The following is a 15808-nucleotide window of genomic DNA, read 5'->3' as shown; positions in this document are numbered from 1 at the left end:
ATGGAGAGCCAGGGGAAAGCAGCAGTACAGAGGCCTGACCCGAGAAACACATAGGGGGAGTCTGAGTTGGTATCACAGTGCTGTACCCGCTCCATACCAGTACTCTAGAGGCTGAGGCAGGTCTACATAGTAAAACCCCCTCAAATAAAAATACCAATAAAAGAAAAAGACAAGCGAGTAGTTCCAACATGCCATGGTTTCTATACATCATATTGTATATTTCTCTTAGATTGACACATAGTCGTTTGCCCATGGTTCAGGGAGACTAGAACATGGCATGGCTTATGTGGCAAATGACACCATGATTGTCTCCTCCAGAGTTGGTTTAGTGCCTTGTTGAAGGCTCCAGTCTCCTATTTCAGTGATGACATTTGTAGACGATTTTTGTGAAGCCTGAATTTCTCAGGGAGTTAATTCTAAATGTCCTATTCCATTGTCTCGTCAGCACTAGCAAGCAGACATTCCCTTATCTCAATTTCAGCTGTGTGCCTGTCCATGGACTCCCTAATTTTGAAGTCTAATCCCATTCCAGAGGCCACAAGGTATGAATAGTCGAAATCACCTCCTCCAGTCCTTGCGTGTAATTGCTGTTTCCCTGGAAATGCTCTTTTTTTCATATAATTTTTATTGTAATTAATAGGGTTACATGATATTTGCCAGATAGATGGTGCATTAATTCCCATACATTGATACCCTTTCACATGTCTTGGTCCCCATTTCCCTCCCCCCTACCCCCACCCCTCATCTCGTTTTCCCCCCTTCCCTATCCAATTTCAAATAACCACATACAAATATTTGTATGTGGTTATTTGGAAATGCTCTTTTTAAAGAGATCCAACCATTAGCTTTTGTTCCATGGTCTATGGGAGCATCTAGAATCTCCAGTCCCAGGATTTCTTGCTCCATGTCATGGCAGCACCCAGCTTAGTGAAAACGATTTCAACACTTGCTCCCTGCAAGGTGAACCTTCCTTCATTAGAACGCACGAGAGTTGCAACATTCCATAATTCCCCATAAACTCCACTGAACTGACCATACTAAAAGCTTTCCTGGGGCCAGAAGTATGCACAAAGCCCTGGGCTCGATTCCTCAGTAACACATACACAGAAAAAGCTGGAAGTGGCGCTGTGGTTCAAGTGGCAGAGTGCTAGCCTTGAGCAAAAAGTGTCTAAGGACAGTGCCCAGGCCCTAAGTTCAAGCCCCAGGACTGGTAAACAAAAATAAAAGCTTTCCCATTTCACATAAAGTAGAAAAGTGTCTCATTTACACTAGACATGAAGGCAAAATGAGAATGACCAGACTACAATGGAAACAAAATTTTATTATAAATATAAAAATCTATATTTCCTAATCAATATATCTAAACATTATTCCACCCAATCAGTAGCACTGTACTTTCTGCTAGGTATAAAAATATTACCTATAAACAATAGACATGGTGTCAATGCTCTCCCCAAATTAAATCCATAGTGCCTCCACTGCCCAGGATGCTTTTTCTGTGTGCACTGGCATCTTACCACAGTACACCACTGATTGCACTTCAGGAGTAGAGACTGAGTTCTAGCAGAGTCCTTTCCTCTATGGCCTTCTGGAGCCCTACGGTTTGTTGTGGGCAACACTCACAAGGAAGACTCTTCAATGCAGCCTAAAAAAGGCAAGGATGACTGAAAGGCAGGGGGTGTACTCCTGGGACACCTGAGGTCCCTGGGCAGCGGGACAGAATTTAAAAGTCACATCAGCTTTGGTAAGGGGGTAGCCTGTGGAATCCACAGCGTAAGTAGTGGTGCCCTGCACCAGCAAAAGTTGGCAGTTAAAGACGGGGTGGGCAGTCCTCCATCCCAAAAAGGAGAGGCACTTGAGGCATTGAGAGGGTCCTGGATGGCAGGACACTCTGTCCATTTCAAGTATGATTCTGAGAGCGGGGAAACACTGGATATATGTTTCTGAGTGTGTCCTAGACATGTGGTTAGTGACAAGTACAATGTGGCTTGGGCCACTTGAGTTTGGAAGTGCCTAGCCCCAGGCCAGCCAGGGGAAACACCCATTGACGACATCCTTCCATTTTTCAATCCTTTCTCTTCATGGAGGGTGGAACTGGCTCCATGCTTGACTGTTGCTCCAGGGAATAGGTCGACTTCTGCAGCATAAAATTATACTTCGCCATGCTGTTCATGGCATAGAAAAGATTAGCATCCCCAGGGATCCTCAGCTCTGGTGGAAGGAGGATAGAAAGCTAGTAAGCAGCACTGACAGAAACTGGGACACCATCCCTTGAGAGCCTCCTACAGACCTTCAATGCCCCCAGTCCACCTCCAAGAAGACCAGCACTTGTGACTCTTGCCTGGGAACAGACTTTGCTGACTGTTAAACCTAACCTGTCTTGCCCAGAGAATGACATGGACCAGCATCTCATGCCAGCTCCTCCTACAGGTGGCACAGAGTATTCCTATCCTGCCCTCATTGCAGTCTGACTTACCAAGATCTGCAGGCAGAGATTATTTGCTATGAGCACTGTCCTACTGAGAACAAGGACTCCAAGGACCACAGTGCTGGCATTGACCCAAGCTTTGTGCAGTTGCTTTGGGGTCATCCAATGCAGTTTGGGGAAAAGAGACCCTGTGGTTGTTCACTTGGCTTTTTTCTAAGTAGGAAGAAGCCATGTGGTAGTGAGAGTGGTTAGTTGATGGCAGTGGAAATGTCTTAACAGGAGTCTGAAATTCTTGTTTGTGCAAAGTTTTCTAGGAGGCAGAAGACTCATGTTGCAATCCCATTTTCTTCTCTAGGATTCACCCAACAGTGCTCATGAGTGTTTGGGCTTCAGGAACTCCACTGTCCTTGAACATTCTATTTGTGGTTGTCTTGCTTCTGGGTCCTGGCTGACTGAATCTGTGAATTTGCAGTGAGTTATTCTGAATTTTGTAGTGAGTTTTGTCTTTAGCACGCAGCAGGTCTCGCCATTGGGCCTTCTCTCTCCCGCCCCCCTCTTTTCCTCTCTCCCTCCCTCCCTCCCTCTCTGTCTCTCCCAGCAAGTATTCTCTGTACTGGAGTCTCCTGTCCCTAAATTTGGGCTGGACTCAATTTCTGCCAAAATCGCTGTTTCTCATTTCACTTCGTTAGCCTCCCTAGGCCTCTGACTTATTTTGCTGAATAAAGGGAACCCAGGCTGCTTACATAGTGAGAACACTGCAGGAAATTAAGACACATTTTATCACCTAGGGAAATTGCAATCGATGCAATCAATGGAGCATATACACCAAGAACCTGGTCCATGGACATGTATTTCTCTTGTACTTTATATGTCTCTTTCTGTATGTGTATCTGTCCTCTGCCTCTAATTCTCTCCCATCTCTTCCTAACCCCTTTGCTACTCTCAACCCCTTTGAAGGAGGAACACACAGGAGAGAAGTTTGGGGACTTTCTCCTGGTCTCAAAAATCTCACTGGCTTGCTCTAGGGCTGCACATATGCTTGATTGTACTTTATTTCCTCTAGAAAACAACAGTGACTCAGCTCCTTACTGTATGCTCTCATGTCATTTGCATGGATTTGTGATGTGAACATGTTGAAATTGAGTTTGGGGGCATTTGTGGGACATCCTTTTGCAGTGCTCAGAATAGATCAAGAATCCCATGTATGTGAAGGAAGCACTTCTTCAGATTCTTTCTAATGCATCATTCCACATTTTAGCAAGCAAGGCAGTCTCTTCTAATGAACAGTCTGGCCACCCTACCACAAGGTAGTTGCCTTCTCCCCACTCCTTACTGATGGTCTCTTTGCACCGACTCTTGTTTCGCTGGGCAGAGCAAGCATAACTGTATCTACCTACACCTTGGGCAGTGATGAGCTCTTAAGCATTCAGTGTGGCTTGAAAGAAGCATTGTGCAAGGTACACAATGTCCACCACTCTACAGCTATACCCCAGATTTAGGGTTCTGTCCATGCTGACCCCCCTATGCCACTACTCAGTGACTCACTTCGATCCTCTGATATTATCTGGACCAGCTCCAAGTGCTCTGGCTTGTATCCATGCAATAAATGTTTTTTCATGGCTTTGAGGATAATCTCCTGAGTCTTCTCCTGGTTTGTGACCTGGGTCAAGGGAGGACATAAGGCATTGGAATGAATGCCCAGTGTGCCTTCCCCAAGCTCAGTGGACCAGGAGCCTCTGGATCCATCTCAGCATGGAGCACAGCAAGCACACAGGATGACATGGAGTATTTCAACTATTCTTCACTGAGAGTGATCACCACATAAAGATACTTTCCCAACTAGTCTAGTCCTGCTTCTTCCAACACTCCTTTTCAGCTATTTGCCCTGTATGAACATGATTGCCCATGGCAAAATGAAACAACCCAGTGGAAGGGATGAGTTAGCCCAATGCCTAATGCCTCCTACAAGCCAGTCCTACTGTAGGCTCAATGATGAAGTGATGGGCACTTCTGAAATTCCCCCAGGGGTCAGAGCTCAGGGGACAAAAAAGAGATGGAGTGTCCCAGGTGGTGGGTAATGTGCGCCACTCTTCATCTGGCTGAGAGAACTGAACAGGACAGAGCAGCCCCAGTGTGAGGAAGGAGAAGCTACCGATTCACTGCAGAAACCAATTCACTGCAACCTTCCAGTTGGCTCCATGGTTAATGCCACCCAGGCTCTGAGCACTTAACTGTCTCCAAGGCCAGCAGCTTGCTAAGACCTCCTGTCTCCTAACCTAGATTTGAATGTGACTACACCAACTCAGCAGCCTTCCCGTATCTGAGAGAGAAAATCCTCTCCCAGGCAATTGATTACATTCACTGCTACCCCATCTGCTCTAGAAAGCAGGGGCTCCTCTTTCTCCAATGTATATTATGAATGCTGCAGTTTGATTCTGCTCTAGACAAATCTAGATTTCTTTTAGGTCATCCCTGTTTCTTCTCCTCAGATACCTTTCTGGCCCCAAAACTGCACGTCCATCCCTGGCCTTAGGCTGTGTACATGGCTTGAAACCCCCTTTCAGCTCAGGCCCTGAACATTCCTTTTTTTGTGCACCATGATCAGTTCTTCAAGCTCACTACAAGGTCAAATTCAGGAAGGAAGAGAAGGGAAATGGGGGATCTTAAAGGTCTGTGTCCTCGCTGGGGGAGGAAGAATGCCACGCTGCCCAGCTTACCAGGATGCTTTTGTACACATTTCCTGTGTCCTCTTGTAGGCTCACCCTGATGATACAGGCATCTCCTATCTGCTTGTTGTGTAGAGGCATGGAAGAGCTGTTACTTTTGACCTCAGACCCAGGACTCTTGATATTGCTGCCTCTGACAGCCCCAGACTTGGTAGAGGCTGAGGGTCTGAAGGTGGTGGTGGAAGACAAGGAGGTCTCTGAAATTCCTGGAGCTGAGGGGAGGGCTCGTCCCCTGACCTGTGGTGGACAGCAGCAATGTCAGGGGAAGCCAAAGCACTGAAAAGTGTCCTGGCCTGGCAGCCAGCTCTAGGGCCCTCCAGAAACTGCATGGTTAGGACTTGAATTTTGGGGACCCTTGGCATAACTATAAAGAAAGCTGGAGAGGTACAGAGAGGGCCAGTGTCACCTTTTCCAGGACGTCAGAGGATTTTTTGATGAGGCTGCTGTTGAGTTTCAGGTCAGAGCTGGATGCACCAGCAGGCTTTATGTTGCTGTCAGGGATGTCCCCTCTGCTGTTATCAGGGCCACACTTGGCCAGATCCAACGGCATGGACTGGGAGCTGCCACTGCTATTAAGGTCAGTCCTCTGGGCCTGGCGGCTGAATGGAGGGGGCCATTTACTACAGGGAACTCCACAAGGACACAAGGGCCCGTTCCTGGTCCCCAACACCCTCAGTGTTTCTAGGATCTCGGCCAATCACCAGTTCACTTTCCCTTTCTGGCTTTAAGGATAAGATAGAGATACGACAGTAGAGGAACAGACCACCAGAGAGCTGAGCCTCTCTAATCAGGAACAAAGCAGATATCACCTGGATATGTGCCTCGTATGTCCCAGCCCAGGAGATTCCCTGGCCCCTGCCCACCGAAGCTCATGCACTTACCTCTTCCAGGCCTTGCCAATGCCTAAGCGCTTCTTAGCATTAAGGTTTTTGCTGCTGGTCTGGGTCCGGGGCTCCAGTGCACGAGACAGGTCATAACTAAGGGAAGAGGTACCTCTGAGGTGACAATGTGCCATGCTTGGGCCCCTCCCTGTGTCTACCTGAACTCTAGAGCCTGGGAGCAGCTCCTCACTAGACCCTCTATACTGTCACCATGACACAGGTACAGACCTAGGCTCTCATGACTCAATCCTGGGGCACCCCCCGCCTTCCTGCCCCTGTGGCTTCCAGCTCACCTGGCCTTCTCGCTGAGCCGTTCTAAACCCTTGAACCAGGCAATAAAATGTTCTTCTGGTAAGATGTTATAATAATTGCAGGTGGACTGCAGCTGCCTCACCTGCTCCATCACGTCATATTCCTGGTGAGGGCAGGACAGGATGGGCACATGAATGGCCGTGCTGGGTGAGCAAGGGCTTCCTGCTCTCTGAAATGCAAGCCCCTCAACTTTGTCCCACACAGGTTCCTCCCTATTTCACTGGGTTCGTTTACACAGCCATTCTCGGGATAGTCTCCTAAATCCTACCACAGACATCCAGCTTCCTGCTGGAGGTCCCTAGCCTCTCTACTCAATGTCCACATAACTCTAGAGGACACACCTGCTAGGCTTCAACTACATTGTGTGTGCAGTTGCGACTCACCTTTCTCAACTTCTGGAAGTTAATTACTCCCTCCTGAAAGACAGACAGGAATGTGGTTAGGAATGGCTCCACTCCTTGCCTGGGCTGCTTGCGCCCTGGAAGCAGAATGCACATCCAGGGAACTGAGTGAGGGCAGCACCCAGATGGGACTTGCCCAATGTCTAGCCCTTCCCTGGGGACAGGGATCACAGAGCCTCTTATCTAAACACCCTGAGGGCCTTGGGCTTCAGGTAAGATGACTTTGCTAAACACATTTGACATGTCTTTCAGTCTTGACTAAACTCTCTTTGCCCCAACTAGGCAATGTTGAGGAATTTGCTGTTTCAGGTGGGTAATCTGCCTGTATCTCTATAGTCAGGCAGCTCTGCCTGTCATATGGAAAAATGGGCGCAGTACTCTGCTCAGAGAGTAGATGTAAGGGTCTCAAGGGCAGGGGACTTTCTCCACCAGCCCCAGGCTCACAACTGGGCCCTGGCTACTCACATCCAAGAAGTCCTGAAAAGCCGCATCAATCATCACAAGGTCCTTTAGGAATATTCCCAAGTAGGGAATAGTGTCCTTGACCATAACCTGTAAGATTGGTTGGGGTGATAAGCTAGGACCGGGGCCCTTCCCCCAAGACATGCTCAGCCACCCCTAGCTCCACATGGCTTTAGTATCAGAGAAGCCTGGGGATCATATGGCATTCTCTCTGAAGTTCCTTCTTGGCAGTTAGAAATCCAAACTGCAACCACCATCCGTTTTGTTCCTGGCTGACATTAAAGATCTCTAACTGGTGTAGCCTGTGCCCAACAGCCTCCCTCTAGATTAAGCCCTGCATCTGGTAGGCCCAGAAACCCTTCCGCAATAAGAACAGGGCCAGAATTTCCAAGGACATGGGGTCCAATTCTAATAGTGGGGGAAAGGTGAGAAGACCTGCAGGAGGCTTTTTGTCCTTTGGGCAGTTGAAGCCTTGGGCACAGTTACTCACCACCTCCTTTGACTGCCTCTGACCTCTCTTGGCCTTCTTCTCCTTGGAGGCAAACTTGGAATCCTCCTGCCATGAGTGGAAGTGGAGTTAGTGAGGCCTCTCTCAGCCATCATCCCAGATGCTGAACAAAGGATTCCCTGGTCATCTGTGCCAAAGGCCTAATGATTGCCTAGCAAGCTAGTTCTAGCTCAGTCTCTGCCTGAGTTTCACTTTTGTGGGATCCCAAGTGAGGAACATGGACTCACTCCCACTGTTTCCATGTGCAAGGTATGCAGGTAATATACATGCCTGGGGAGGGTAGGGTGCTTGGAGAGCTTAGTAGCATCTTCCTCCAGTGGTGCTGTCCTGACTTTTTGGAGCTCTGGAGTTCCAACATTCCTTTCTCCCTTGGATCTCATCATCCCAAAGCTCCCCACCTCTCCATATATATGCCGATGAGAAACATGAGGTGCAGAGAAATATGGCAACCTGTCCAGTGCCCTGCAGCTATACAAGGGGCCTCCTCTGGCCACCGACCAGGGTCTTCTCCTTTAGCCCTTTAGGGTCTTCCAGGGTCCCTAGAGTAACTGAGGCTCAAAGAGAAAGGAAGATTGGAGCCTTCTGCCTGCCCCAGGTGTCTGCATTCTCTGTTCTGGCATTGGGCCCACATCTAAAGCAAAGTTTGTTCTTTTTCCACAAATCCTCTCCTAGTCTCCCATGGAAGCTAGGTATATTACACTTAAGATGGGGAGATTCTCAAGGGCCTATGATGTGGACAATTTGCCGTGTGATAAGAAAGTGACTCCTGCTTCCTTCTACATGCTAGCTACTAGAGAATTTAGGGGGAAAAAATTCAGTGAGATGATCACTCCCTTCCATTTTTAAATCAGCTAGGCTCTCTATAGATCAAGCTGTTGTACGTCCCTCAATTTTTTTTTTATCAGCAGCTTCTCCTCTAGAGCAGAACAGGGCCCACTCAGTTCCCTCATAGGTTACATCCTGAGCCTGGATGTTTGCCCTGACCCAATGACTTCCATGTCTACTCAGCCCCAGAACAACCCTGAGATCCCCTAGGGCACTCCAAAGCAGGGCTCTCCCCAGTGAGGTCTTGCCAACATTAATGGCTGCAGAAGCCAGGGTACCTGGGGACTGGTGGCCCTGCTCTCTAGGAAAAAAAAAACTCAGTCACATCCACCAGCACAAAAGTCTGACTGATATAAATAAAATCCCAGCAGGAAACAAGACACCCCAGTCCTGGGCTCATCTGCCCTGCTAAGATACCATGTCTTCCTGCACTATATCTAATATGAGTTGCCTCTTGGCTACTGTTAAAGCAGCCTCCTCTTCTTAATCCAGAAAACACAGAATTGAAATTATCAACACATTCTCAGGGAGCAATTAACATGCATTTGTTCTCCTCTCGCCCACCTCCCCTACCTTAAATAGCAGCTCCCTGAACCTGGAGTGGTTATTTTCTGGGGAAATTATCTCTGACAGTTTTTGGAATCTTCGGAAGCTATCCCTGCAGGAGAAACCAAGAGAAGGTGACAGTTGGAATGATGGAGTTGGGAGAATGGAACTCCATTTTGTTTTAGAACCAAGACTTCCAACTGCCTGGACAAAACTGTTAGAAAAGATCCCTTTGAGCCCCAAGGCCACACAGGCTTGGAGCAAGTTTTTGATCCTGATGCAATGGTGTCCAGTTCATTTCCAATATGCAGTTCTGGTATGAGTTCAGTTAAACAGAGATCAGTGGCAATCACAGAAATCTGGCAACTCCCCCCGTGTCTCTGTCCAAGTTCAGACAGATAGGTAGGTGACCCCTCCCAAAGTCAGACCAGACAGTCAGTACCCAGGCAAATGGAGTCCCACAGCCAAGACACCCATTCTCTAGAGGTTGGGTCCTGGGTCTTAGTGTGGGTGAGGCCAGCCTTGGTGCAGGCACAGCTCCTGCAGAGAGAGGACCCACCTGGAAACCTGTTCCCATGTCCTCTCCAGCCGATGGATGGAAGAGCTCTGCAGGGCAGAGATGATGGCAAAGAGGGAGGAGAAGTTCCTCAGGACTCGACACTCCTGGGGAGAAAGACTATGTGAGATGTGGATGATTCCCACACCAGATCTCACCATGGTTGCTGGCTCAGCCTCTCATACTTGGTAGGATTCTAGGAAGATCAGGGAGTACAACAGGAAATGTGGGACAAGTAGGAAAATCCTTTTTCCTCAGCCCAAGATCTGGGTGAGAGAAAGGAGTGATCACATAGAGAATGAGTGGCTTGTTAGTGGAATCACTGTAAGTGGGAAGGAGGGACTGGGATCCACACAGGTCTCTGGAGCCAGTAAAAATCCTGAGAATATGTGGTTGAAAAGAGAGTGCCTGGAGGACATCTGTATCATACCCAGGCCACATGTATCCAGTGTTCCACCACAAGTCTCCTGTCTGGTGCCGTCATGCTATGGTCCCCCAGACAGCTTGTGATTACGCAGGAGGACACATTGTTGAAGTGAGTGATGTTGGCCCAGATGGTTGGGGCCAAGTGCTCCTTGACCTTCTTGTCACTTTTGGACCAGATAGAGCCCAGGCAATGGTAGGGCACTACCTTTTTGAATAGCTCCTGCAGAAGAGAATGGTGTCATTAGCCATGTCACAGATTGCAATGCCCAGGTAAGGGTGCGATGACTATAGTAAGTGATGGAGCTAGGGAAGTGGATGAGGTGACCTGAGCCTGTGGGAATCTCTAGACCTCGTGTGCTAAGCACTTAGTACAACCAGAACCAGAGTTACACAGAAGGAAACAAAGGTAGGAAAATCTATCAAGCAGAAATTAGTTCTGTGTGAATGACTCTGGCCAGAAGCATCTGCCCTCACACCCCACCTCATGCCTGGTTCCTGGTACACTTGCGATTTCTTCCCTTAAAGGCCAATCTTGTCTTCCCTAACCTCTCATACAACAGCTGCCTAAAAGGAACTAATGCTGGAGAGGCTTCTTGGCATAAGAATGAGCTATAAGTCTGGCTGTGAGTGGGAAGGGAATGGGTCTCCTCTCTGCTTTAGTGTCTTCCATGTCAGAAGTTTGTTTTTGATGTGGTTAGGCATTGTGGAGCTGGGATTTAGACAATACCATGGCCCCTTGGAGAAGCAACTACAGAACAAAGCAGCAGTGAAGGGGATACGCCACCCTCCATTCAGCCCTGCCCAGGACCTCACCGCATCCATCATGGTGAGCTGCTCTGCCACCAGATCAGGAGGAAAGGCCAAGAAATCACACTTCTCCTTGTACATCCAGTTCTGTGAGGTTCCACAAGGAAGACTGGAAGGGTCTCCTGAGGAACCTGATGCCTCATTAGGCTCTGAATCAATGGAACCTGAGGCCACTGGTTCCAGCTCGGGAATAGGTTCTCCATTTGTCTTGGGCTCTTGACCCATAAGAGGAACTGGCTCCAGCTCAACAGCAAGTACTGGGGCTGACTCTTGTTTCAGCTCTACATATGGTGTTGGTTCTCCTGCTGAGCTGGGCACCAGAGCCACAGCTGGAGCTGGCTCTGGGTCTGAGCTAGCTGATGAGGGTTCTCCTGCTGAGCTGGGCTCCAGAGCCACAGCTGGAGCTGGCTCTGGGTCTGAGCTAGCTGATGAGGGTTCTCCTGCTGAGCTGGACACCAGAGCCACAGCTGGAGCTGGCTCTGGGTCTGAGCTAGCTGATGAGGGTTCTCCTGCTGAGCTGGACACCAGAGCCACAGCTGGAGCTGGCTCTGGGTCTGAGCTAGCTGATGAGGGTTCTCCTGCTGAGCTGGACACCAGAACCACAGCTGGAGCTGGCTCTGGGTCTGAGCTAGCTGATGAGGGTTCTCCTGCTGAGCTGGACACCAGAGCCACAGCTGGAGCTGGCTCTGGGTCCGAGCTAGCTGATGAGGGTTCTCCTGCTGAGCTGGACTGATCTTGAAGTAGAAATATGCAGAGATGATGTTACATCTGTGTTCCCATTATGCCACAAGGTCCCATCCCTGCAGGTCCTTCCATACCCTCTGTCTAGTCCTATGCTCTTCTGTGAAGCAATCCAAACCCACCTTGGGTTTTGTGGTCTCTCCAGTTCATTCACCACTGTGTAGGTATATCCATGTGGAGTTACGTCATGGAGCTCTACCCAGTATGCTGTGAGTGGACTAGAACCATCTGGCTGTGCTGGGAAACTGGGTGCACCCCCCCACCCTGTGAAGAGTATTTAGAAATTCAGTTCCCACCAGGGATGAGCTCCAGCTTGTGTGTGGTGGGATGGGAACTTTGTGTCTCCATGCTGGGACTTCATATTATGGAACTCTGGTTTTTGTCTGCTCTATACTACTCATCATGGTAGATGGAGATCTTGGTGACATAAGCTCAAGTACAGCCACATGTATGAGGCCATTGAGGAATAGCTATGTCTGACCAGACTGCCATCCTGTCCTAGACATGCTTGCCAGGAACTAGAGAACTGGAGGATGAGGGTGGACACTGTAAAGACATTGCAAGTGACCACTAGCTGGACAGTAGTCATAGAAGCTTCTGATTGCTGGGGTCCTTTCTCCACTAATAAGTCCCCTGTCCTCCATGTGCTGAGGTGGTACAATGTCTGATGGCTAAATGGGTCTCAGGTGGCCTATATAGAGGCAGATTGAAGCCAGGATACTGAGACAGATGCTGCTGGGCCCAAGGCATGCAAGTGTCTCTGAGTCCTGCTTCCACGTTGCTGTATATACACTTTTGAAGGATTTGCTGGAAACTACAGTAAACGTATTTAGTTTCTCTTGTCCACTACTGACCCCAAGGCCTAGCCAGGGCTTGGGGATGGTAAAAACTTGGATGTGGCCTGAAATCTGCCCTTACGTTCAGGTGTTGCAGGACATTGGTGGACACAATAATTTCCCTGGACCACTTTGCAAAGAACTGCAAGAGAAAGGAGATAACACTCTCTGTCTTCTCTCTTTTTTTTTTTTTTTGCCAGTCCTGGGCTTGAGCTCAGGGCCTGAGCACTGTCCTTGGACTTTCTCAAGGCTAGAGCGCTACCACTTGAGCCTCAGCACCACTTCTGGCTTTTATCTATGTATGTGGTACCGAGGAATAGAACCCGGGTCTTCATGCATGCTAGGCAAGCACTTTAACCACTAGGCCAAACTCCCGGCTCCTCTCTGTCTTCTCTTATTCACTTGTCTTTACCAGGCATTTATTGGCCTATTATGGCTCAAATCCTGGAACCAGGTTTTATGATGTGAGTTTTCACACTATAGCTTGACACAGGGCAAAAACTGGCACCTCAATCTGAATATGTTACTGGCTGCCCCAGGCGCAATAGTATATAGTTGTTATTTTCTTCCCATTACTTTTTTTTTAAGTAAGCAAAAAAATCTAAAAAATATGAATGTCCACTCTTGAAGAGCCTAATGAGCAATGGGTACTAATTTGGAAAAGCTTGTTTCCTAGATTTCTGGGGGAACACAAAGCCCATCTCCCCGTGGTGGGTCCACATTCCATACTGCCATCACATGCCAGGCTAGAAGCCTGTGACCATCTCTTTTCATCCCTTCCCCTAGTGCTAGTGTCTCAGGACTTCTGGGCCAGGTTCTGAGAGCCTGAGGGTGACCCAGAGGGAACCAGAGAGCAGAGCCCGAGAGAGGCACTGACTGACTGATAGGAGTGTTTTTGGTCATTCATCTATCCATTGGTTCTAGAACATCCACAGATCCAAATTTCATGGATGTCTATAAAATGTCTTTTAGAAAATGGCCCCATGTTTTGTATACATCTCCTATTATACCATCTCTACCTGGCCTAGGATAACTAGTACAATAATTGCTATGGGAGTAGTTGTTACGCTATATTATATAAGGAATAAAGACAAACAAAAAAGTCCATAAATGTTCAGTAGAAACCCATTAAAAATATTTCCCATCTCCAGTTGGTTGAATCTGCAGATATAGTGAAAGGCTATCTTTCCCTTCATCAACTTATGAGGTTTTTATACTGCTCCCCCACCCTGAACCTTTTCATCTGGGAAGGAACCTGGCTGTACACTCTGTGAGAGCTGTTAGCCCTCATTTGGGGAAAATCACTGTCTTGATGGTAATGGGTGAAGAGCTGAGCCGCTATGAACTTGAGCAGGGTCTAGTGTCTGTCCATTACCATCTAGCTGTTTTCACTAGATTAGATTCTTGTGAAGGCTAAGCCTCTCGATTGACTTGAAGAAATAAGTCTGCTTTGTCCACATCATTCCTATCCCACCATCACCAGTAAGTGAGTCTCCTTCATGGCCTGGAGGAGATAGAGCCATGACCAGGTGACCCTGAGAATGGCGTGGGGCCTGAGAGATGAGTGTCCAATGACAGTGACTCATTACAAACCACCAGGAAGCTGATGCAAAAGTCAGGGGGGAAAAAAGGAGCTGCATCCATTATGGTATTGTCAGCCTACTGGAGAGACAGTGCTTACCACGGGCCAGCAGGCCACCGACACAACTCCATTGCGCAAAGTTCCAAGTCAAATACTATCGTGCGGGACCTGAGTTGTCAAGGCAGGTAGGTTCTGGTTAGTGGTTCAGAGAGAGAAAGATGGAGTGTTTTCTGGTTGATGTAGGTTGGACTGGGGTTACTGTAATTATATCAGTTGGTGATTCATGTCTTTGTTTGACATAGTCAGCTAGCCAGAGCAGAGTTTATACTTAAACCCTTCCTGCTGTGTCAGGGGTGCACATGTGTTTCTAATGAAACATCTGTCTGGGTGCTACCTCTCCTTCCAGCCACTGTCTCCCAGCATCTGCAGCAATACACCATTTGACTCCAGTGCCTCTTTAGGTTGTAACATAATATCTTCACTTGTCTCCTGCCTCTTAGGATTCTTTATCCTGGAGTTAAGAAGGAAGACCCCCTTTGTGGTGTGCAGGAAATGTGTGTGGGTCAGAAGACTGATTATACTTCATGAGATTGCGGTGTACTAGCCTTGAATCCAATTTTGCGTTTGGGATATTTTGTTGGACAGTCATTTAGCATTTTGGAACTTAGAAACGGGTGGGAAATAAGGCTATTGCATAGAAATTGCCTCAGGAGCAAAGGGAACTAGTACTACCTTCTCGGAAATGACTTAAGCCTTCCGGGGACAGGTGTGGCCACAGCATAGCTCGTTATCATCTCAGCTAGGTAAGAGGTTGTCACATGGTCAGTTTTTTTTTTTTTAATGTCTTGATGATGTTGATCCACTCATCCATGTGGTGAGATGGTATGTGGGTGAGTTTGGTCCCATTTTGTATGCCTGTTTTCTCAGCTTCTCAGATGACTGAGGTAGGAGAATCATCTCAAGCTTGAAGTTTGAGGCCAGTCTGGGCGTTCGCACCCACAGTCTGGACTGATGGTCCTCTTAGCTCAGGCAAACATAGTATATGTGGTCATTCTCCCTCTTTGTTCTTCTACTCTGCTAGACATTCTCAGAAAGAAAAGGCTGAATTTAGAAGTTTCACAAATTCCTCCCCGACCTTGCTTTGTTGGATGGCAGCATGTTGGATCCACATGGAGACAGACTTTGAGAGCTCCTTGCCCTCCCTTAGCTTACTTCAGTGGACATTGTGCCCTTGTAGATGTCAGGGGTCTTGTGAGAGGGACCCAGACTGCCATATTGTGTGTCTTGTGTGAATATCCAAGGTCTGTACCCTAGTGTGTTGCCTGAGCACTGTCTTACTGATGACTATGAGCCATTTGGTCAACAGTGTGGATGCTTCACTGTTGGAACAGCCCCCATTTGAGCATTTCCCAGGATCCCACACGCCTCATTTCTTCAGCCTCCTACATTTCTAAATAGCACAGATTTTTTTTCTTGAAACAAATGACAGGGGTTGGGTGGTATTCAGTAATCAGAGTTGGGCACCTCTGTTTCTGTGGCAAGACTAAAGATTAGCAGGTACCACCCATGTCAGCTGTGTCCCTCACATTAGGTCAGTCACTCCTACATGGTATAGCCTTGTATGTGTGTAATATCATGTGCACACATAACTAATATTTGTATGTATAACACACATATGCATGTTTATATGCATTGTGAGTCTTTATTTGTGTGCATACGCACTTCAATTCTCTGGTCCTCTGGTCTCACTGGCCATTTTATTATTTGGTTG

At 47.9% G+C, this 15808-nt stretch overlaps 1 protein-coding gene across 1 annotated transcript; it reads right to left on the bottom strand.

The window, feature by feature from the left end:
• Positions 1-1353: 1353 nt before the first annotated feature.
• Positions 1354-11247, bottom strand: LOC150065350 (ral guanine nucleotide dissociation stimulator-like). Its single transcript, XM_090329924.1, has 13 exons — positions 10885-11247; positions 10076-10291; positions 9649-9752; positions 9117-9201; positions 7701-7766; positions 7214-7300; positions 6731-6763; positions 6329-6450; positions 6036-6131; positions 5561-5753; positions 5146-5391; positions 3974-4088; positions 1354-2211 (listed from the first exon to the last, which is right to left on the bottom strand). Exons 1-13 carry the CDS (start codon positions 11101-11103, stop codon positions 2066-2068), a joined length of 1728 nt encoding a protein of 575 aa, XP_090186050.1. The 5' UTR covers positions 11104-11247; the 3' UTR covers positions 1354-2065.
• Between the last annotated feature and the right edge of the window lie 4561 nt (positions 11248-15808).

The sequence above is a fragment of the Megascapheus bottae genome, chromosome 3 (assembly GCF_031878675.1).
Source record: "Megascapheus bottae isolate mThoBot1 chromosome 3, mThoBot2.hap1, whole genome shotgun sequence".
In the NCBI taxonomy this organism is placed as follows: domain Eukaryota; kingdom Metazoa; phylum Chordata; class Mammalia; order Rodentia; family Geomyidae; genus Megascapheus; species Megascapheus bottae.
Note: the sequence above shows the minus strand (reverse complement) of the source record. Positions and strands in the feature narration are given on the sequence as shown.

Excerpts from the sequence above, each read along its gene's own strand:
- LOC150065350 (XM_090329924.1), bottom strand. The coding sequence starts at position 11,103 with ATGGGTCAAGAGCCCAAGACAAATGGAGAACCTATTCCCGAGCTGGAA. Across the intron at positions 7,767-9,116 it reads TCAGGGAGCTGCTATTTAAG|GAGGATTCCAAGTTTGCCTC; the intron begins GTAGGGGAGGTG and ends CACTCATGGCAG. Across the intron at positions 6,764-7,213 it reads CTTTTCAGGACTTCTTGGAT|GAGGGAGTAATTAACTTCCA; the intron begins GTGAGTAGCCAG and ends TCTGTCTTTCAG.